Raw genomic sequence first — 24,373 nt, 5'->3', positions numbered from 1 at the left:
GGACCTTCCTACAGCCTGAGCTGACAGACACCTGGGTGCCCCAAACTATTATGAGTGAACTTACCTATTAGCTGTTTTATATTTTTAATTTTGGCAAACACACACATACAGGCATACACACACTTTTTTGACTTCTCCAGTTCTAGAATATATTTTTCAGACAGATTTTATTGGCCCTAGTGTATATACTTCAGATTTAAAAACAAATGAACAAAAAAGAACATGTATAAGTGTATGTACATTTTTATTTTTAAAATTTATATATTTACATATTAAAATATAAAAATATATAACTTATATATTATATATTATTTATTATACTTTATATATAATATAATTTATTATATATAACTATATATTTTAAAAATATATATCTTTATATATTTTTAAAAACATATAGATACATATTTTGTTTTCTATTTTCTATAACCCAAAGTATGTATCCTAAGTCCAAAACAATTTTGAAATCATGTGTCTAGCCCAACTCTTTCATTCTAGAGACAAGGACACCCAAATCCAGACAGGAAGAATGGCTCAGTCTGGGTCATCTAGCAAGTCAATGGCAGAACCCGAAGAGAGGTTACCAGTCAGGCTCCGCAGGGCCAGCCCAGATTTCCAGGCAGGGTGGCACTGCCTCCCTCCCACCTGTGCTCATGGGGGATCGGGCAACAACTGCAACACAGCAGCTCAGCAACATCTGGGGGTGTCGGGCTAAGCAGGGGCGAGGGAAACTGGCAGAAAAGACTAGCACACCGCTCCTTTCCCAAGTCTTTTGCCAAGTCACTTGGCCATTGCTTGTTTCATTTCTAACTCTTCCAGAAAGATGAACTTGAACAGCTCAGGGTGGGGGCTAGTTCTCCCATAGACAAGCTGCCTGTTTGGTACCTGGAGTAAGTGTTTACCGTCCTCATGCTTCTTTCTCACTTCTTCAGACTGTGTTTGGTAGTTTTCAAATAATCTCCGGGCCACGTTTCTCAGAGCTGCTGCTCCTGCTTCTCTGGAGGCTTCCAGCTAGAAAAAAGGTCACTATGCATGTTCTGACATTTACAACAAAAAAACTTTAAAGGCAGAACAGTTTGATGGGCAATTAAGAACACCAAGGGTATAACTATACCTTTTACAGCCTCATAGACAATGGATAGGAGAGAAGACACTGTTATTTGGTAAGAGGAAAATGTAAAAGGAGAAACTCCCTATTTAGAGGGGCTGTTGAAAAGGCAGATTTGCCATAGTCAAACCAAACCAGAGCTCTGTGCACAGTAATGCCCTGCAGTGATAGTCCTCACTGTTCAGATAACTCTATGCTGCTCTGTCAGCGTATACACTTATTTGCAAGCCTTTTATCATTAATGTCCATAACAGTGTTAAAAAGTGTATCTTCCTGAAATAGAAGTGGGACAAGGTTAAAGTATTGAGGACAATAATGCTAAAATGTCATGAATCTTTCCGGGATTTAACCTGAGGAAACAATCAAGAATGACTATAAAGATTTCCCTATCAAGATATTCATTGCAGGACTGCATATAAAATAAACCTTAAAGAAGAAAATCAAAAGCATTCAGCCATAGACAAATTTAAAAAATATTGTGGCATCTGACTATGAAGGCTATAATTAATATTTATTAAATATGAACACACTTTTAAAAATGTATTGTGGATTGTGGTAAGAACACTTAACATGAGATCTACTAAGTGTGTACAGTACAGTATTGTGAACTATAGGCATAATGTTATGCAGTAGATGTCTAGTCATCTTGCATGACTGAAATTGTATAACTGTTGAACTTTTGTGAGATATTTTCAATAACAAAAGAAGCCTCAAAAATAAAACAGTGAGATATGATTTGTGAAATATAAAAATGCTTCTCTATGTAAGGGAACACACAGATGGACCTATGGATGTGTGTATACATCTCTCTGCTTTTACAGAGCCACCAATGCTAACAACCCATCCTATTAGCGCAAAGGCTCAAAACACAGAATTTGAAACTTCTAACAGTCATACCTTGATTTTCAATACTTCATTCTCTTTGTGCATTTCTAAGAGCTGTAGGTCTTTTCCTTTTATCTTTTTCATGAGCAAATCCAAACTGCAACAAGAAGGATCCATCTCAGAATCAGAGCCCTGTTGAAGGTTTCCACAGTGCTGAAACAGACAAATGACAATCATAGACCTAACTATCTTTTCCTCTACAAGCTTTGACAACAGTAATGATCATTTAGTATTACGTATAGCAAAGAGGCTTCAGGTCAGCATAAATAAACATCTTTTGAATCTCAAATATCAATGAGAAATTCTGGAAGCACCTGTCTTCTATATTTGCTCAAATTTGAACAGATTCTTATATTGAAAGAGGTAGAATGACATTTTAACTTTTATATTTTCTATAGTTTCAAATATACTGATAAGTGCTTTTTAGGAGATAAATAATGTCCACAAGGCCAGACATTTTTTAAAAAATCTAAGTTGTTGACATAATTACATTTTTGTTACATTGCATTATAGACTAACAGTCAGACCTAACAGTTACAATACATAATGGTCAATGTTTGGTGATGCTTCACTGTAATTACCTCATATTAAATTTCCAATCAGAGATATCAGAACTGAATGGCACTGCCATTATAACTTGATGTAAGCTCTAGCTTACTGAAAATACACTTGGAACATAAATATCATCTGGAATTGTGGACACACGGAGGTGAAAAAGAAATAATAAACCATCTAACTTAACCTGTCCATTTTACAGATGTAGAAACTGAGGACCAGGGCCCAAGTTTCTGCACCAAAGGAGTGGGAGAGCTCCTGGCACAGCCTCTTGAATAGTTATTGTGTGCTCTTTCTGTTCTTTCAATTTATTTCAAAACAGAGAAACTATTCACAATTACACATACCCTACAATTATAATAACAACTTCTATTTGTTAAACACCTGTTATGCGCCTGCTCATCTTTTACATGTTTTACATACAGTCCTTTGTCTGAATACTGAAAACACTGGAAGGCGCTAGGCCCTTTACACAGGTGAGGAATTTGAAGATGAAAGTTTAACGAACACACCTAGGGTTATACCTAAAATAACTGCCAGACCAGAATTAGAATCCCAGTTTGTTTAACAACAAAATATATAATATTTTCACTATAATATAATAACTACGACTGTAGAAATAAATAACAAAAAGAACATAGTGTATGTGGATAACATCCTCCCTCACCATAACTCTGCCACAATTTGGTTTCTTATAGTCCAGACCCTAGTGCATATTTCTACTCTCCATATACAAAGTAGGAATTATTTTCTTTTTTAATTTGTTAAAGAATATTTGACAGAAAAAACTCTTGTAGAAGGTAGATTATCAGCAGTGGCAGATGGCTACAAAGATCATTGATCAGTGCTTTTCAAACTTCAATATGCCTATGAATTACTGGGTGATAGATCTGGTTAAAAAATGCAGATTCTGAATCAGGTCTGGGGTAGAGCCTAGATGTTCCGTTTCTAACATGCTACCGGTGATGCTGCGCTGCTCGGACTGCAGACCACACTTGAGAGTAGCAAGGCCCCAGATCACTATGGTGAAATCTCTACAGGGCCAGAGGGCTGATGTTTTGATGCATGGTGGATCTGCTGACCTTCTGTGGACTGAGGTGGCTGAGGCAGACACACAGCAACACAATGTCAACATTACTAGGAAGCTCCTCCTATCTATGGTGGGCATTTGGTCCTCAATTTCCTTGGCCCATGGACAGCATTTGACAGGGGTGTCCCGCCCTGCTTCTGAAACCCTCTCCTCATTTGCCTTCAGTGACTCCTGCTACAGTGGCCTTGACAGGAGTAGCTTCAAACCACAAAAGGTGAGCAGATCAACCACACATCAAATCACCAGCCCTCTGGCCCTGTAGAGACTTCGCCATGATAATCTAGAGAGTACTCTCAAGTGTGGTCTACAGTCCCAGCAGCTCAGCATCAACAGGAGCTTGTTAGAAATGCAGCATCTAGGCTCTACCCTAGAGCTTTGAAATCTCCTGTTCCTTCTAATCCACCAGCCTGATCTCAGCTTCCTGGGATGGTTCTTCTTCCTAACATCTCAACATTGGGAATGGGCATCTACTTGGAGGTCTAACAGGCAGCTCAACATAGCCCAAACTGAATTTTTTAATCTTCCCTCTCATTCCTAAACATAACCTTGTTTTCTAGTTTAGAAGTACTTTAAATAATAATGGAAGCTAGTTATGTTAGTGTGGGAGGCTGAGGGTGATGAAAATGACTACATTTATGCATCATACCCCACGTTATGGTGGACTCTGTGGCCATGCTTATAGTGGACAACACTGATGAAGTACACTTGGCTCAGATGTGGTTTAGCTTGGTGTAATCCAGGCAAAGCTAAGTGCAGATTGCTCGACCTGAGGTATATAAAGCTGATGTTGGGGAAGGGAGTACATTCAAGCTTATCAACTATTTATCTGACAAAATCTTCACTCAACTCAGGCCTAAAAGCTTCAACTGTGTATGTCTATTCGTGTGGCCCACGTGAGACTAAAAGCTCTGCCTGTCATTGGGAAATGTTGCTGTCATGAATCTTGGCTAGACCAACATGTTCTCATTTACTTTCGATAAGTAAGCCTTGTTTAACATATTCAAGTAAGGCCTAGCCATTCCAATTTGATCTCATAACATTTGTGGTTAAACATTTCACACATATGGCCATTAACATCTTTAGATATGCATGAAATATTTCAACACTCATCCTTTGAAGCTTCAATGAACTTAGTAATTGCCCAAAAAGTTACTTTAAAAAGTCTAAATGGCTTTATGCTAATCTTCTGCAGTAAATTATTACCTTTGTATCTAGTTTGTTATTTGTACTGTCATGTCTTATTTCATCTTTAAACATTTGGGTTCTGATCTTTTCCAGAGTAGTTCGAATCTAGAAAAGGAAAAAAAAATTAATTCGTTTCAAAGGCATTTAATGCCGAAAGTTTTTTCTCAATACCAGTTACAGGGTACCTGATTACCTAGAAAGTAATACATATATATTGATATCAGATTTAAATAACTGCCACCATCAACCTAACTTGCATTTAGGCTAATATTGTTTGGATTGCTGAAAGTAAGCATTTGGTCTTTACAACTCTTTCTCAGACAAATCTAAAACACATCACTTAAGTAAATATTATCCCCAAAACAGTTATTATTTAGTAATTAGTACTTAATATTATTTAGTTTTGTTTTGTCTTTTTAGTAATTTAGTACTAATTTACTGTTTAGTAATTACTATAAAACAATTACTACTTAGTAATCACTATAAAATAATTACTATCTACTAATTACTACAAAATAATTACTACCTAGTAATTACTACAAAATAATTACTATTAAGTAATTACTACAGAATAATTACTGAGAGATCACATGCATTTATGCATGAAATATAAGCCCCATGTCTTGATGACCTATGGAGTTGCAAGACACTCAAAGATGATGGAATTAATTGATCTGAGCAAGTTATAAACTATGCCAGAATTTGTCCATTATTTAATTAAATAATCCAAAAAGGTAAAATGTGAAATTTCTCTTTTTATTCAGTATCCTCTTAGATTGTCAGACTGTGAGAGTAGGAGCGAGGTTTATACTCTAGCACATTTTTAAATTTTTTATTATTATAATTTTTTTTTTGAGACAGAGTCTCACTCTGTCACCCAGGCTGAAGTGCAATGGTGCAATCTCCACTCACTGTAACCTCTGCCACCTGGGTTCAAGTGATTCTCCTGCATCAGCCCCCCAAGTAGTTGGGATTACAGGCGCCCACCACCACGCCTGGCTAATTTTTTTGTATTTTTAGTAGAGACAGGGTTTTGCCATGTTGGTCAGGCTGGTCTCAAACTCCTGACCTCAGGTGATCCACCTGCCTCAGCCTCCCAAAGTGCTGGGATTACAGGCATGAGCCACTGTACCTGGCCTACTCTGGCACATTTTAAGTGCTTAATACATGTCTGTTGTAAGAAACAGTTAAGAATATATATTTCTTGTCAGCCATTATCATTTTGGATTCTCATAAGACTTCACACGTTTAATGAAGTGACATGCCAACCCACAGTCACTGACAATAGTTACCCTGAACTGTGAAAAGGAACAAGGTAACGAGAGGCACCAACTCAGCAGGAAATGTAAACATCTACTTGGGAACACGATCAACACTCGTGAAACCACTGGAAAACATTATAAAACAGTAGGAAATCCAGTGGTGAATAGTGAGGGACAAATTAAGTGCTGATAGGTGTTCTGAACCCTCCTGGCCCATTATTCAATTTTACTGAGTGAGGAAAATTATTTTACTCCAAGGGTAGGAACAGTTTCATATCCTCAAGAGAAATGACTAAACATGGGTTTAAATTTCAGCTAGGAAGAGTGTCCTTTGCCAAATTAGAGTTGTTCCTTTACATATGTTCTATGGAGAGGGAAACAAAGTCCTCCAGCCCATATTGGAATTTCTCTTTAAAAATCATATCATACTAATGATTTCTGCTACCCACATACCTTTTTCACATACTCGGTTTCTTCAATAATGTGAGCGGACGTAGACTCATACAAGGCAGAATTATCTTCCATCTTATCCCTTGGCGGAATTTCTGTGGTCACTGTCACCGTTGTCATCATGAATTCTGGCTTTAAGAAAACATAAATCAGCTAAGCAAAACAGACTGTTTTGATTGTATGATTATATGGTTCATAAACTGAAATAAGTTGTTTTATCACTATGGTGAAATATAGCAGAAAAGCTATAAATCATTGGTATCTGTATATAGTCATAAATCCAGGAATTAACTTCATATAAAGCCATATCATCTGAAGGAATCTTGAATTAAAAATTTCACATTTAAATAATCTAAGAAGGTAAATCTGAAATTTCTCTTTTTATTCAGTATCATCTCAGACTGGAAAAATCTAAAATCTCAGACTGTAAAAAGGAATGAGGTTTATAGATAGTCTAGCACATTGTAAGCACATAATAAATGTAGAATTAACATGATACAATTATAACAACATTATATTTTTTTGTGTGTGTTTGTATCTTCATACATAGTCCGTGAAGGTGATTTACTATTAGGAGAACTAATAGTAAGAGTCTGGAAAAACCCCATGCCAACAAGAAGAGGATAGATTAAATAAACTATCAACTGCTAAAGAGTCATCACTAGGATGTATTATTATCTCATGAAAAAGCATAGAGCAGAACAGAATATATAATATCATATTTTCTACAAGAAGGGTAGGAAATAGGAATGGAAGGAAGAAATCTGTGTCTTAAGGTTTTAATACTAAACCACGTATATATTTTATTTAACTATGAAATAAAATTGACAGAAAAAGTAATCGTCCAAAATAAAGGTGAAATGAAATAAATTAAACAAATAAATATATCTGTATATCAAGTTCTGTAACCACAAGAATTATTCAAGTGATTAAAAATGACATACCAGGAACTATCGATCCCTGCTGTGCTATATTCTAAGAACAAAAAGAACAGCAAAACAATCTTGAACAAATATTCACTCATAATATTATTAGTGGAAATATTGGTATTGCTATTTTGAACTGCGAACTGTGTTTGTGTGTGTTTATGTACACAGGTTCGCACTGTAGAATAAAGCCAACAGGTAATTGTGTTAACATCATGAAGAATCAAGCTATTTAGCATAAAAGAAAAAATAAAATAAAGAACAAAAATGTTAGGTGAAGCTGGGCATGGTGGCTCACATCTGTAATCCCAGCATTTTGGGAGGCCAAGGTGGACCAATCACTTGAGGTCAGGAGTCTGAGACTAGCCTGGCCAACATGGTGAAACCTCGTCTCTACTAAAAATACAAAAATTAGCTGGGCACGGTACACGTGTGTAATCCCAGCTACTTGGGAGGCTGAGGCACGAGAATCACTTGAACCCAGGAGGTAGAAAATAATGATTTCTTTTCCTTAAAATAATATATATTCTACCTTTATTCACCGATAAACCTAGAAATAGTAGTGGTTAGCATCCCTCATTGCCAGACTGTAGTCTTTGAATATCATATCCTACTAAAAAGAAACTAGGACTTCTTGACTGATCCAGGTCTGGGGTAAGAAATATGTAAAGTGAGCTTATAATTATTATTTACTATAATAAATAGTAAATAACCAATAAGCAAACTATAATAAAAAGCCCTGTGAGGTAGGATTATTAATCCTCTGTTACTGATAAGAAGCCAAGACTCCACTCCCATAGTGACATTAACTTACCCAAGATGAAGTAAAATTAAGAGCTAAAACTCCAACCTTGGTCTTTTAGAAGTTCAGAGATGTTTCCATTATATTAAGACTGGCTTCCCTGGAGAGAAACAATAACAACAACAAAATATTTAAAATCTAACAATGACCTAGGCTGGAAAAAAACAAAGAATTTGCATATTTGAGAGCATCACTTTGAAACAAGATCACTTCTGGGGACACTACAAAGTCCTTTAATCTTCAATGAAATTGACAGAATATGCCAAGAATTTTCCATTTTATTATAAATCCTCTTAGCAGCTATGGCTTCTATTAAATATTTGTTTCAGCAGAAGTTGATTTGGCAGCAGCAACTCTGCAAGTGTGCTTTTGCAAACTACGAGTGGAAGTACGTCTCTTACTGGGTCCTCTGAAGTCTCTTCCGGGATTAAGATATTGGTGCAAAACAACATTTAAATGCTTGAAGTAAGAGAAACACCCATAGGGTCAATACGCAGTACGCTTGGAAGCCAGAGAGACGATGGTCAGGCCAGGGTAGGGGTCAGCAAACCCCAGCCTGGGAGCTCAATCTGGTTTCCCTCCTGTTTGTACAGCCCCAGAGCTAAGAATGGTTCTTACATTTTTGAATGGTCAAACAAAAAATCAAAAGAAGAATAACATTTCATGGTACATGAAAATTATATGAATTTCAAATTTAGTATTCATAAAAATGGTTGAAAAAAATCAAAGGATAACATTTCATGACACATGAAAATTATATGAAGTTCAAACGTAGTGCCCATAAATGACGTTTTACTCTAATGCAACATGGCCATTTGTGTCCATATCTTTTGTGTAGCTTTGGCACCACAAACAGCAGAGTTCAGTAGTTGTGACAGAGAAAGTATGTGGCAGGCAACGCCTACAGTATTTCCTATCTGGCCCTTTACAGGAAACGTTTGCTGACCTCTGGGTTAGGGCTTGGCAAGGAGTGGGGCAGGACCAGTGGGAAAATAGAGGCAAGCAAAGCAATCGATCTGGCCTGAGTTGGTTTTTTCCTCCAGTACAGTACCCTTGATCTACAGTCCCCTTTGACTGATTTACTTTCATTTTCCTTTTCGTATGTTATGCAGTGTGTACATTAACAGATGATAAGAGGCATTTTATCACAGGAATGAATCACTCTTTAGAATGAATCTGTCTGCATTCTCAGGCTCTTTCATAATTTGAAAATTGCATCGGGCCTTACGTCTTTTATCCTAAAATATACTCTCGTATGTACCTTTTATTCTTAAAATCAAGGAATTTTGTCTCTTGATCACTGATATTTCTGAAAACTTCCCACCTTTTCCCCTCACTGGTTGGGCCATGTTAAACAAGTTACATAAAATCTTAGTTTTCACTTAAATAGCTGTCAGATAGGGGTGATAACACCTAGAGATATGAAAATGAAGTTTTTGTGTTTTTTTTTTTTTAATGCCTGCTAACAGAAGGCACTCAATGGACTGTCACTGGCAATATTGTTACCCTGTTATTTTATATTATCAATGGCCACAGAAGACAAGCAGGGCAGGTAGTTCACCTCTATCTGGTTGCAAAGCTTTATAACTGTATCCATATGAAATTAAATTCCATATCTGTCTTTGGTTCAGAAAACTTTTGTACCCAGAGTCCTTGGTTCGTAGAAAGAAACCCAAGGGGAACACAAGCCGGCAAAGTCCAAATTGCCATATGGCATTACTATCCTGGGGAAAATCCATGTTAGCATTTTATTTCAGCCAGAAGTAGATTAAGGGGATAAAAATTTCAAAATAAATCACAATCAGTTAATTAAAGTAAGGAAATACTTTTCTTTGTCTTATGCTAGAATGGATTGAAGACAGCTTACAGGTGGCATCACGCCAAGAGGAGGTATTTCCTAGACAAGGGCCTTTCAAACAGGGCTCCCAGGGAGGAGGCGGAGGGCTGCTGAACAGACAGAGCTCTGCCACCTCAACTTCAACCACAGCAGCTCTGCTTTGTTCTGTCACACACACTGAATTTTCCCATGAGGCTTTCTGTGAAGAAAGAGGGTTCCACAGCCGAAACAGTTTAGAGGCAGCCTGCCTAGTCTCATGGCTCCATTCTGCCACTCCGTACCTGTGTGACCTCTATCAAGTCCCTTAACTGCTCTGTGCCTCAGTTTCCTTAACAGTAAAATGAAAATAATATTAATTCTTAACAACAATAATCAATGTGGGGTTGTTCATGAGTTAATATTTGTCAAGCACTTACAGCAGCACATATAATATATAATAAATTATTTGTACATATTTGTCAAACAAGTACTTAAAATATGAAACCATTATCCACAATTAAGGCTGACAAGCAATCTGAGTGGTTTCCTTTCTTCCAGGAAAGAAGCAGGTTATATTTTAAATAATCTGCAGACTGAACTGGGCTATGAAGGAAAAATTGCTTTGGAGGACTTTAAGACTAGCAAATCCGTGGTACAAATTCCTTATTGCTAATACACTGATTATTTGTCAGTTTCCTCAAACAATGATGCTACCATCTAATGAAGAGTTTACAATCCACAAAGCAATGTACACATATTATTGTGAATTGTAATCCATTTGATAAACCACCACACCACCAGGCACCCAGGAGAATCTACCTGAACCTTGTGCTCTGGTTAATGACATGAGAACAGCAGAAGTTTTATACAATAAACACAAACAAGTGCCTGTGACGGGTTGAACTGTGTCCTCCCTCCAAATTCATGTTAAAGTCCTAACCCCCAGTTCCTCAGAATGGGATCTTATTTAGAAATAAGGTTTTGCAGGTGTAATTAGTTAAGTAAACATGAGGTCAGGTACTGGAGTAGGGGCGATCCCTACTCCAATATGCCTGATATCCTTATGAAAATGAGCAATGTGGCGAGAGACGAGAACACCGAATGCCCTGTGAAAATGAAGGCAGAGATGTAGCGATGCTTCTATATGCCAAGGAACATCAACCATTACTAGCAAACCACTAGCAGGGGAGAGGCACGAAACAGATCTTGCTCACATCCCTGCAGACACCTTGATCTTGAACTTCCAGGCTCTAGAACTGAGAGATGATCCATTTCCCTGTTCAAGCCACTCCGTGTGTGGTACTTTGTTAGAGCAACCCTAGAAAAAGATTACACACACTGTTCATATTGTAGAGACTGTAACAAGGGTGTTTCCCTTCTTTACTTGACCCTTGATTCATTTATTGAGAGAGTAAATATTTACAGAAAGCCACTGTGTTAGGAACTGTGGTTACAGGGCTGAGCCAAAGACCATAGTTTCATAGGATTTTCAGTACAGAGCGAGAGACAGACATTAAACAAACAGGTAAATATAGAGGGAGTCTAAGGGAGGCTGTGATGAGTGACATGAAGAAAGTCCATCAGGGGACTGAGGGTAAAAGGAGGTGCTGTTCTAGATGAGCAGTGAGGGAAGCTGATCTGAGGAGTTGGTATTTGAGCAAAAGATGAAGAAATCAAGTGCAAGCCGTGTGGCTCTCTAGGATCTAGGAGAATAGAGTTCCAGGCAAATGGGAAAGCAAGAGCAGAGGCTGGCATGTACCTAGAGCAGTGTTCTGATTTTTGTTGTTATTGTTGTTTGTTTTTTGTTTTTTTTGAAACAGGGTCTCACTCTTGTCCAGGTTTGAGTGGAGTGGCATGATCTCTGCTTACTTCAACCTCCACTTTCTGGATTCCAGTGATTCTCGTGCCTCAGCTTCCCAAGTAGCTGGGATTACAGAGGTGAACCACTACACCCAGCTAATTTTTTTGTATTTTTAGTAGAGATGGGGTTTCGCCCTGTTGGCCAGACTGGTCTTGAATTACTGGCCTCAAGTGATCCACCCACCTTGGCCTCCCAAAGTGCTGGGATTACAGGCATGAGTCATGGCACCCGGTCGCTAGAGTAGTGTTCTAAGGAAACCACGGCACACAGCAAAGTCTACCATTTTCTTTTCTTTTAATGTTGCAAGACCTTTTTCTTTTTGCCCTAAACTTTTTGAGACTTCCAGTTTGCCTAAGGAGTTGTCTCCTTGGCCACATTAAAACAGGCTTAGCCGTTGCTATTACGGATCCCCCAGGATTGAGGCAAAGACAAGAGTGAAGCTGCCAGGTACTGCAAGGTATAAACAACTGACCCCAGGTCAGCCCAGAGAAGGGGCAACAAAATCTGATTGACCACACAGAGGTATTCTTCACTCACATCTGGGGCCTGCTGATTGAAAAGCACCATGTTGGATGTCTGGCAGGTTTTGGCTAGCTAGTGCTTGAATCTCCTTCCCAGATATGCTGAGGCACCGTCTGTATGAGTCTTGCAGTAAAGGTCTCTTGTTCATGCTCACTCCTTGGAGCTAGGGCATAGGGACAACACTTAGAATCAGCCAAATGAGAGCTCCCGCTGGAAGTGCAACTCAGGGAATGGCCATCTGGCTGGTTGGAGCTGGAGGCAGTGGAAATCCAGTCATTGTTCAGGAAAGGGGGGGGGGTCTGTGACACAGAGTGGTGCTTCAAGTGGCAGCAAATTCAGTGGCAGTATCCAGTGGTCAGTGGCTAGTGGCTATGTCAGGAGGACCCTAACTCCTCATCCCACAACCTGATTTCACTGGTGTCCTAGTATATGAGATCCTCCCATTTTCCAAACCTAGTTTTTCAACATTCCCATCAATTCCAGTAGCTGCTCTATATCCTCTCAGTAAATTCGTCTTCTACTAAGTCAGCCAGAATCAATTACTCCGGATGGCAATCAAGAGCCCTGCTTGGTTTCAGTACAGTTTCTGAGTTTTCAGGTTTTCGTTTCCTGGTTCTAAGGGATTATTTGTTCATTTTTGATTCCTATTTTATAGAGCTTGAATATTAGAAACTGAAAAAGTAAGTGACTACAAAAGTGCCACAAGGATAATTGGGTTATATGAGGGAAAACAGCGAACATATCTCCAAACCTTTGATGAGACTAACTGTGCCCTGAATACTAAATAGCACACCTGTTCTGCAGCTACTTTAAGCAGCACAATGGTGACATCCAGTGTCAGCTGGCTAAATCTCAGGTGACTGCGCAGTTTACCTGAAAATGACACACAGTATACGAAAGACATGTATGTTACACTGCACCCAAGTTCTGTTTTCAAATAAGAATCTAAGCTTTTGCTAAGTAGAATTAATTTTATTCAACTGCATGCTACTCATTTGTATATCCACATATATTATAGCCAGTGCTACAGAAAATTCTTAGATATAAGATAAAAGCTATTTTGGAGGAAAAATGAAATATTGGTGTAAACACAATATACAAATACATGCTATTGACAAAACAGGTGCCACTTACCAAATAATTTTTCACATATTGCCAAAATTAATCATTACGACACTGTGTTATAGTTATTATCTTCAGTGTGTGTGTGTGTATATATATATGTGTATATATATATATATAATGCAATAAGGCACCAAAAAAGATGTAAGATTTTCAGGGTTATAAGAACCTCATCAACTGAACACAAATAGGTTGACCCCAAATTCAGATGTCTTTTTCATGAAATAGTCTATCCTCATAGTTCACTGGCATAATTTGAAGCATTGAAAAACAGCTGAAAGTTTCAGCCAATGTTCAGTTCAGCAACTAAACTGCAAAAAGGTGCAAAGCACACGCATCCCTTCCCATCTGGAGAAGAGTGGGAAGCAGGGGCCAGGATTTGTTAAGTAAGGACTGTATGCCCGGTAGGGTATGCTCTCTATAATACTTCTCACATATGCCCTGAGAGGTTGGCATTATTATTCCCATTTTGCAGACGAAGAAACAAGGCTCAACAACATAAACAAAGATAACTAGTTGGGGGCCATTGGATCCCAAGCCACGAGTTGTCTGGCTCTTTCTCAGGAGTCTGCTAGCTCCTTCTAACTTACCACTTTGCCTCCGCTACATTCTGAAGGAATTTCTAAGCTTCAACTTCTTGGGCCCAAGATAGCTGAAGAATCAAAGTTTTCCAAAGTAGGTCACTAAGTAACAGTCACAGAACTCCTGATGGGAGGTCCCAGGTGTGTCCTTCAGGAGCCTGAACAGATGTTGTTGTCCCAGTAGATCTACTCCATGAACAAAGGCAGTTTGGCTGCATGGCTTAAAAACAAGGGATTTGCACTCAGTTGTTCTGCCTACAAGACTCTGTTCCACTTCCTCACCAGCTGGGAGGTCCTGGAAAATGATTTAAACTTCCTAAGCCTCGGTTCCTCAACAGAAAAATTCAGATGAGAATGCCAACTTTCTCAGAGTTATGTGAGGATTAAATGAGATATTGCATGAAAAGTGCTTAATGGAGTATCTGACTTCATGCACATTAAATTAATATTGAAACATAATGTTTATACTCACAACTTATTGTGGACATTTGCTTGTAGGACATGATTTGAAAGTGTCAGTTCCCAAGCTTAGTTTTCCCCTCACAATTCCTTCCTTAATCCATCAGCCAATTGTTCCTCTTGACTTGAACTTCTCTATTAACAAGTCACCCCAAAACCTGATTAACACTTGCCAGTCAATAAAATATAAAAGGAAGCTGAGGTCAATGACATATGTCACAGTCACTTGCAACATTTACATGATGTCCTTTTAGAAAATGTCATTTGTGGCTCTATAAAATACTTTAGAAGTGAAAAGCCCAGGAATTTATAAAATACCTACAGTTTTCTGAGCTTGTCCTGGATTATTGTAGCTTGAACATAATTTACGTCATTTAAAAAACTATCCAACAAGGGGAAAAAGAGAAACCATAACAGTTCTGGTGAGGATGTGGAACAGGTGGAATTCCTGTCTGTTGCTGATGGGCATGGAAAATGTGGAGCTGCTGTGGACAACAGCTTGGCAGTTTCCTATATAGTTAAATACATAGTATACAACCCATAAACCCTCTGCCTTGGTATTTATCCAAGTGAAATGAAAAGTTATATTCCATAAAACCTGCACACAAATGTTCATAATTGCCAAACACTGCAAACAATTCAAATGTTCACCAACAGGTGAATACAACTCCTCATTAAGAAGGAATGGACCAGGCACAGTGGCTCACACCTGTAATCCCAGCACTTTGGGAGGCCGAGGCGAGCTGATCACCTGAGGTCAGGAGATCGAGAGCAGACTGGCCAACATGGCGAAACCCCATCTCTACTAAAAATACAAAAATTAGCCAGTTGTGGGGGGCATATGTGTAATCGCAGCTACTCAGGAGGCTGAGGCACAAGAATCGCTTGAACCTAGGAGGCAGAGGTTGCAGTGAGCTGAGATTGTGCCATTGCACTCCAGCATAGGCGACAGAGTCTGACTGTTTCAAAAAAAAAAAAAAAAAAAAGGAATGAATTACGGGATACACACAACAACATAGATAAGTGTCAAATGCATCATGCTAACTGAAACAGCCAAATTCAAGGGGTTACATATTCTATGGTTCCATCTATTTGACATTCTAGAAAAGTAAAAACTGTAGGAATCAAAAGGGATTAGTGGTTACTTGGGACTGGCAGTGGGAGACAGGTTGACTACAAAAGGAATACGTAGGACTTTGGGGTGGGGGAATATATCTTGTTAGTGATCATGGTTCTATGACTATAACAATTTCCCAAAACTTACAATACTCTACACTGAAAAAGATGAATTTGTACATGTTATTTTAAAAAATAGTAATCTGGCAGGATCTAGAAAAAGCAATGCATAATTGAGATTTCAAAATCCAAGAACCTCCACTGATTTTATCAGAAGTAACTGGAAGCCAAAATTAATTGGATTTGTTTTTCTTCATTCAAATTCTTGACCCCCAAAACAGTGTAAATGATCAAATATATATATCTATATATATACACATATAGAGAGATAGATAGATAGCAATGGAATCAGTGTTGTTAAAAACAACAGGCAACTGGGCTGTTGATTCTAGCTCATGCTACGTGACTAGTCAATTAAACTTAGCATTCAGTATGACAGAAACAAGGAAAGCCTGTTTATTAAAGGTGATAAAGTAGAAGGAAATATATAATAATACATAGGAAATATAAGAATATTTCCAACAAACTTTAAATCTAATTCATGAACCTAGAACTTTTTTTCTCATCTATCCATTCCTTTTCTAATAGCTTTCTAGATCACAATATGTTTTCATTCTTCATATTTGTCCATCTGCATATACACTGTTGGATCAATGATGAAAATGTCCACTTATTCAGGGTCTGAAACAGCCAGGACCCTGCTTTTCTCTTTTCTTTTCTTTTTTTCGACAGAGTCTCACTCTGTCACCCAGGCTGGAGTGCAGTGGCTCAATCTCAGCTCACTGCAACCTCCGCCTCCCAGGTTCAAGCAATTCTCCTGCCTCAGCCTCCCGAGTAGTTGGGACTACAGGCATATGTCACCACACTTGGCTAATTTTTGTATTTTTAGTAGAGATGGGGTTTTACCATGTTGCCTATGACTGGTCTCAAAATCCTGACCTCAGGCGATCCACCCACCTCAGCCTCCCAAAGTGCTGGGATTACAGGCATGAGCCACCAAGCCCGGCCATGACCCTACTTTTCATCAATACCATCGCCCACCCTCCCACACCATGAAGATGTTTGACGTATCCAAGAGCAGCGTCCTACCAAATTCCAGGTGTTTATAGAAAGACAGAAGTGTCAGAGGCAGCCTCCCACTTTGGGTAAAACTAAGTTCCTTGTATCAGATCACAACAACGTAAGTGACCTCATCAAAATAAATAGCAGGTGCTTACACTTCAATACCAATCAAGCCTTCTTTCTCTTGATAAACCAACATAGCTTGGTGAATGTCTCCGCCCTAATCTGATCCCTGGAGTATTTGAAAGTGAGAATGATGAAGGTGGATTCCTGTAGATGGTAAATACCTCTTAGGAGATACTTGGTATAAAATCATCAGTATAAGGCTAAAAAAAAATGCATTTGTTTTAGAATTTTAAAAATCTTTATCAAGGAAACAAAGGTGTATTACCAATCGAGATTGATTACTCCATCCAATCACACACAGATCATCAAAACAGTAGTAGTATTCTCACCTAGGAGTTTTAGGAAGTTGTTTTGACATTTCCAGCAGAAAAAAAATGTGTTGCAAATGAAGACATTCAGCTTTGGAAAACTATATTATTTAACCTACATTATCTTCTTTTCAAATTGTAGATGTTAAAAAAAAATCTTTTGCATTCTAAATTGCCCATAAAATAGACTTCTAAAGCTGGCCACAGTGGTTCACATCTGTAATCCCAGCACTTTGGGAGGCCAAGGTGGAAGGATTGCTTAAGGCCAGGAATTGGAGGCCAGTCTGTGTAACACAGTGATACCTCATCTGTGAAAAAAAAAATTTAATTAGCTAAGCGTAGTGCCACGTTCCTGTAGTCCCAGCCATACAGAAGGCTGAGGAAGGAGGATCACTTGAGCCCAGGAGTTTGAGGCTTCAGTGAGCTAGGATCCTGACACTGCACTCTCACGTGAGTGACAGAATAAGACCCTGTCTTGAAACACGCATACACACAAAAACAGACCTCAAGTTATTTTGATGCTCTTTTTTTTTCCCCCGAAAGAAACTTGCAATTTGAGTAGGAACTTAAAGGCATTCAGAGAGACACTGTCTTCTTTTTAGGCTCACAGAACTGACTAGATTTTTATAAAAGGATTTCTGTTCAACTACAGAAATCTCCTTAAGAGGATATTTAAGCATAAGTTGTCAAACATGACCCGCCCCCACCCCCAAAATGCATTTGCCATAATAGCACAAAGGAAGATCAATGGAGATATATAAGAAAACAATTCTGGCGGGAAACTGCTATTCCAGTTTCCTGATTCCTAATAGAGGTATACCAAAAGTCAATGTTCTTGCAAAGTTAAGTTCTTTTTGTTTGTTTGTTTGTTTGAGGCAGAGTCTCGCTCTGTTGCCCAGGCTGGAGTGCAGTGGCGAGATCTCAGCTCACTGCAACCTCCACCTCCCAGGCTCAAGCAATTCTCTTGCCTCAGCCTCCCGAGGAGATGGGATCACAGGCACACGCCACCACACACAGCTAATTTTTAAAAAAATATTTTTAGTAGGGAAGGAGTTTTACAATGTTGGCCAGGCTGGTCTCCAACTCCTGACCTCAGGTGATCCACCCGCCTCAGCCTCCCAAATTGCTGGAGAAAGGTAGAAGTTCAGACGAGTCTCCCTCTGTCACCCAGGCTGGAGTGCAATAGTATAATCTCGGCTCACTGAAACCTCTGCCTCCTGGGTTCAAGCGATTCTCGTCCCTCAACCTCCTGAGTAGCTGGAATTACAGACGCATGCCTCCATGCCCGGCTAGTTTTTGTATTTTTAGTAAAGATGGGGTTTCACTATATTGGTCAGGCTGGCCTCGAACTCCTGACCTCGTGATCCGCCCAGCTTGGCCTTCCAAAGTGCTGGGATTACAGGCGTGAGCCACTGTGCCCAGCCAAGTTAAGAAGTTCTTAATGTTGGTTTGTTCTCTAGACAGTTATACGCAGAAAACACCACTGCTTAATAGGAACCCGGATGTTTAACTCTTGGCATTCATATTTAAAATTATCATAGAAGAGAGTCAAAGCACCAAATAAGAGGCTGGCTCACATCAGTTATTCTCACATTATGCTACCATGGAAGCTGCACCAACGTATCTGTTTTACCATGCAAATGTAATTGCATAAACGTCTACTAAATGGTGAACAAAATGTGGCATAGCCATGGCATGGAATAAACCCTAGTCAAGCAATAAAAAGGAACCAACTACAGATACATGTGACAACCTGAATAAATCTCAACAACTATTCTAACTGAAAAAAGCCAGATGCTAAAGACTATATATTGTACGATTCCATCTGTATGAAATGTCCAGAAAAGGCAGATCTAAACAGACACAATAGACTAGGGGTTGTCTGGGGCTGGGCTAAGAATGGTGAGTGATTGCAAACAGGTCCCAGGGATGTTTGAGGAATGATGAAATGATATAAAATTGGATTGTGCTAATGGTTGCACCATTCAATAAATTTACCAAAAATCATTGAAACACTTAGATATATTTCATGGTACGTAAATTATATCTCCAATAAAGCTGTTAAAAAAAAAAAAAAAAAAAAAACAGAAGGAAAAGTAAGAATAACTTGAATAAAGATGCTGTTTTCCTCCAGGGGGAAAATCTAATTATAGTCATATTTTTCTAATTTATAGCAAAAAAATAATTTAATGGATAGATTTTTTTTCCGTTTTAAATTTTTTGTTTATTAATTTTTGTCTCTAGATTATTGTGATCCATACTACAAGTTTAGTTTTTATTTAATTTGCATGAAATTGATACTTAGCTATTTTAAGTTAATATTTCATAGCATTAAGCCTGAAACACATGATTCCTAAGTTCTTCCCCAACCTAAACAAAAGAGAAAACCACTGACCAGAATAACACACAAGCTCCTCTATCATTTTTAGATTTGACTATTTAAATCAATTTAAGGAAATATGTGATTCGAAACTAATCTGGTTTCAGTCACGGTCGAAATTGAATGGATCATTGTGGTCTGTAAATCTATGGCCTTGACTTGGGGGTGGCCTGGAGGACTCCAATGTAGTCAATTCCAGGAGGACAGAACTGTGTCTTATTTACACAGGGCTGTGTTTGGCCCAGACCTTCTTCCCCTCCCATCTGGTTCTCTCACACAGAACACAGTGCCCTCAATAAATATTGTTTTAGTGATTACATGAATAGGCCCACAAATTTACAGATGCACCAAATAGTTTCTAAAACTGAATGTACACACACACACACACACACACACACACACAATCTCTCTCTCTCTCTCGTTTTCCAAACCCACATAAATGGCTGTTTTTGAATGTCATTTTAGTAAATGACATTCATTTAAACATGTTAGTAAATTCATGGTAAAATTTTGCCATTATGAAATATTTTCAGTCAATAAATAGCCATATAATTTTGATGTAAATATCTCAGTTCAAAAGATGAGAAACTACTACTTTAAAAGACTTTTACATTCCCACCAAAATCTTCAGTTATTTCCCTTTTCAGTCATTATTCCAAGCAAACATACACCTCATTTTTCAGCTTTGTCTAAATTTAGCTTACGTTTTTTAGCTTTGGCCAAAATTTGGATTACAACTCACCTTCAGTGTTGAGCACACTATAAACAAATAAGCTAACAAATAACATGCCTATCCGTAATTCACAAAATAGCATCAGTATTAATTTCAAAAGTCTCTTTCTAGTTAGGACAAGGGATCAATTTATTTTGTAAATAACAAGAGGTAAGAACCTTCTTATGACGTTGGCCTTGTGACGTCAGCCCGGGTCCCAGGAAGTATAGTTGTTTTCATTCTTTCTGTAAACATTTGAGGAACCACACGGGGACACTCCCTGCCTTGGGCAGAAATTCCTCTGTGTCAAGGGCCTTCACTCAAACTGGGAGTGCGGTGGAGAAGGGAGTGGGCAGCAGGGGAAAAGCGTAACAACAGCACCAATTGTGTCTGCCAGGGTACCTGACACTCCTGCCCAGCTCACATTTCAGGAAAACCGGACTTCAGTAGCTCTGAATATTTAATAGCATTAGGTAAAATCAAAAGGACAGATTATCTCCTCTCTATCACAAACACAGAATAATTCCTTTTTGTATTCTGACACTTCATCCGATCTATATACACCAAGAAAGTAAAAGAGGTTTTGATTCCTAAAATAAAACAATTAGAATATAATGGGGAACAGACGCAGCTTCAGTTAGCTTCAGGGCTTGTTGCTTTTTCTGATCCTTATATTCAATTTTGTCTTCACTTCCAAAAAGGCTGAAAATTCACAGCTATGTTATCATCCAGTCTAAAAACTACACCTGCACGGTCCCATACTAGTCTTTAGTAAGGTAAGTGTTCCTTTGTCTAGCTGCCTAGCACTCTGTAACTTCCAGCTCTAAAATCTCATGATGCCTACTCAACATGAAGGAAACGGTCAAGCAATGGGCTGTTCTTTTAACTACACCTGCAGCTGCGGAAGCCCGGACAAATGAATGAAGACAGCCACCCTCATTCATCTCTGCTGTTTAAAAAATACGAGCGCAGTGACCTGTCAAAGTCACCACGCTGGAGTTCCCAGGTCAGGGCGTTTACCGCAGGACTTTTCTCCACAGCCTCTGAAATTAGCAGGCAGAAATCGCGGGGACCCCTGGCAAACGGATTGTATAACAACAACCTAAATAAATAATCAGGTGTGCGCCGGGTTAAGTAGGGGTTCCTCTCTGCGGAAAAAAAGTAACTCTTCCCAGTGGAGAAGAAACTTCTCGCCCAGGAAATTCGAGCCCAGAACCTAGATTTTCAGGAAGGATTACCTCTTCACCAAGGACCCTTTTACAGGAAATGTCTTTGATGCCAGGAGCTCCGCTGGGGAAGCCGCTGGAAAGACACCTGGACACCCACATACCTGGAGGGGATGCGGGGGCGCGCCGCAGGGACCGGGCCCGAAGATCCCTACCTTCGGACTCGCCTACCTTGGGGGGCGCCCAGCCGGCACGGGGTCCCGGTGCTGCTCCTCCCCTGGGTGATCGGGCCCTGGGGCCAGGGTCGGTTGCCAGGGTCCTGGGAGTGCAGCCGCCACAGCCCGCAGGTTTGGCTCCGCCCCGCGGGGCGCGCCCAGGGCAGAGTCCGGCGCCGGTGAGGCTCCGGGGAGGAGTCGCGGCTGGACGCGCCCGCCCATCGCGGGAGAGCCAGGCTGTGACCCTCACACCCCTCGCTAGGGTGCTGTACAGGCGGGTTGGGGGAGGGGATCGGCTGCTGCTTTTCAAGAAGTTTCTATTTGCACCCTAAGTTTATAAACTTTTTTGTTTTTTAAATAATCTTTGATTTTATTGTTTTTAGTATAAATTTATGGCGTACAAGTGCATTTTTTTGTTGTTTTTTTTTAAAAAACTTTCTTTTGGAACTCAAAAAAGTTGCAAAGATAGTAGAGAGAGTCCTCTATATACCCCTCAGTCGGTGTCTCCTAATGCCTACAGCTTCGACAACCATGGCACATTTGTCAAAACTAAGAAATTCACACTGGGCCCGGAACGGTGGCTCACGCCTTGTAATCTCAGCATTTTGAGAGGCCAAGGCAGGCAGGAGGATCGCTTGAGCTCAGAAGTTCGAGACCAGCCTGGGCAACACAGCGAGACCTCATTTCTACTAAAAATATTTTTAAAAAGAAATTAACATTGATCTGCCACTATTAACACTACTCCAGACTTGATGTAGCTGTCACTAGCTTTTAAGCTAACCCCTTTCCCTTTCAGGATCCCGGCCGGGATACCATGCTGCATTTAACTTCCTGTGTCTTTTGTCTCCTCTAATTCATAATAGTTTCTCTGTCTTTTCTTGACTTCGACAGCTGTAAGGAATTCTAGTAAAGTATTGTGATAAAGTATTCTGGTAAGGTATAGTTTTGTGGGGGTACCTCGACACCCACTCATATGGGTGTTGTCTACTGTTTTCTTCTCATGATGAGACTTGGGGGAGGAAAGCCTCAGAGATGAAGTGCCTTCCCATCTCATCCTCTCAGGGATGATGGCACGATGGCCACGTGACTTATCACTGGTGACTTGACCTTGATCCCTTAGTTAAGGTTGTGTCTGCCAGGTTTATCTACTGCAAAGCTGTTTTTCTCTTTCCATACACTCTACTCTGAATGGCATGACTCCATTCAACCCACACTCAAGATGAGGGCAAGATTAAACTCCATCCCAGAGGAGGGAGTATCCATATATTATTATTTAGAATTATTCTGTAAGGAAGATTTGTTCCATCTCTCTTGTTTATTCAATCATTTATTTCAGTATTTGTTATGTCAATATGGACCCATGTATATTTATTTTATATTTTTGGCTAGAATTCAATACTACATTATTAATTTTGTTGCTCAGATGGTTCCAGCTTTGACCACTGGGAACTCTTTCAGGTTGGCTCCTGTGTCTCTCTGAAAGTTAATAAACTTTTAGGATTGTGGGGGGAAAAAAAAATTTTCTCCACTCCCCTCCTCAACATTTAACAGATTGAGAAAACTGCAATTCAAATCCTTCAATATCCAAGGGCTTTTCAGAATCTTCCTGGGAATCCTACAATTACTGATTCCCACCACAATTAGAGAGAAAAGTTATTTATTTTTTTTTTACTAACAGATTAACTTGTAGATTGTGACCCAATTGGAGAAGTGAAAGTTGATGGTTCTTAGGCAACTTTTTTTGTTAACTAATCCTTGTGGTTCTATTAAATAGATGTATGTATATTTACAGACAAATCATGTTGCAAAGATAGCCATGGATGTTTATTATAAGTTTCAGCACTGAAGAAATCCAGCTGTTGAGGATCATTTGTTACATTGCCTTGGTTTGCTCATGTTTGCATTTGCAAGTTGGTTCCATAAACACTACATTTCCTCCTTCTGGGCTTGGCTTTTGCTCAGCATTTGACACCGCCTGCTTTCTGAGACCTGTCCACCTCTCTTCCTGGCCTTGACCCTTCCTGGAGAAGGAAATCTACTTCTCCATTAGCTTGGGTTGAGCTGGGTAAACACAGGATGCAGTGGAGTACCAGTGAGTCCTCCAGAACTGCAGAGCTAAGTCATTTTCTATCTTTCAACTATTTTTAACAAAGATGGCAACAAAAGTAAAAGTTAAAGGAAAACATTTCATACCTAAGTCTCACCATATCTGCTATGGACTGAATGGTTTGTGTTCCCCCATAAAAGTTCATATAATGGAATCGTAATCCCCAATGTGGTGGTGAAAGTGGGCTCTTCAGGAAGTAATTAGGTCATGAAGGTAGAGCACTCATGAATGGGCTTTAGTGCCCTTCTAAGAAGGGACAAAAGGCTGGGAATGGTGACTCATGCCTGCAGTTCCACCTCTTTGGGAGGCCAAGGCAGGTGGATCGCTTGAGTCCAGGAGTTTGAGACCAGCCTGGGCAGTATGGCAAAACCTCATCTCTACAAAATGTACAAAAATTAGCTGAGCATGGTGGCACACTCCTGTAGTCCCAGCTACTCAGGAGGCTGAGGTGAAAGGATCACTTCAGCCTAAGAGGTAGAGGCTACAGTGAGCTGAGA

The 24,373-nt window shown here is 39.4% G+C and overlaps 1 protein-coding gene across 6 annotated transcripts in view; it reads right to left on the bottom strand.

Annotated features, from left to right (window-relative positions):
• CCDC68 (coiled-coil domain containing 68) overlaps window positions 1-21,905 on the bottom strand; it is a 55,824-nt gene extending 33,919 nt beyond the window's left edge. For 2 of the 6 annotated variants that reach the window (XM_065533779.2, XM_065533780.2), the window contains exons 1-6: window positions 21,786-21,905; window positions 8,276-8,363; window positions 6,539-6,667; window positions 4,842-4,928; window positions 2,006-2,146; window positions 886-1,011 (exon numbers count right to left, since the gene is read on the bottom strand). In XM_065533779.2, coding sequence (XP_065389851.1) covers window positions 886-1,011; window positions 2,006-2,146; window positions 4,842-4,928; window positions 6,539-6,658 — 474 coding nt within the window. In that variant the 5' untranslated portion in view covers window positions 6,659-6,667; window positions 8,276-8,363; window positions 21,786-21,905. Of the gene's footprint in view, window positions 1-885; window positions 1,012-2,005; window positions 2,147-4,841; window positions 4,929-6,538; window positions 6,668-8,275; window positions 8,364-21,718 lie in introns of all 6 variants that reach the window. The other 4 variants (XM_005586627.5, XM_074022190.1, XM_065533781.2 and 1 more) reach the window with 3 other exon arrangements.
• Window positions 21,906-24,373: the final 2,468 nt, after the last annotated feature.

The sequence above is a fragment of the Macaca fascicularis genome, chromosome 18 (genome assembly GCF_037993035.2).
Source record: "Macaca fascicularis isolate 582-1 chromosome 18, T2T-MFA8v1.1".
NCBI classification, from domain to species: domain Eukaryota; kingdom Metazoa; phylum Chordata; class Mammalia; order Primates; family Cercopithecidae; genus Macaca; species Macaca fascicularis.
Note: the sequence above shows the minus strand (reverse complement) of the source record. Positions and strands in the feature narration are given on the sequence as shown.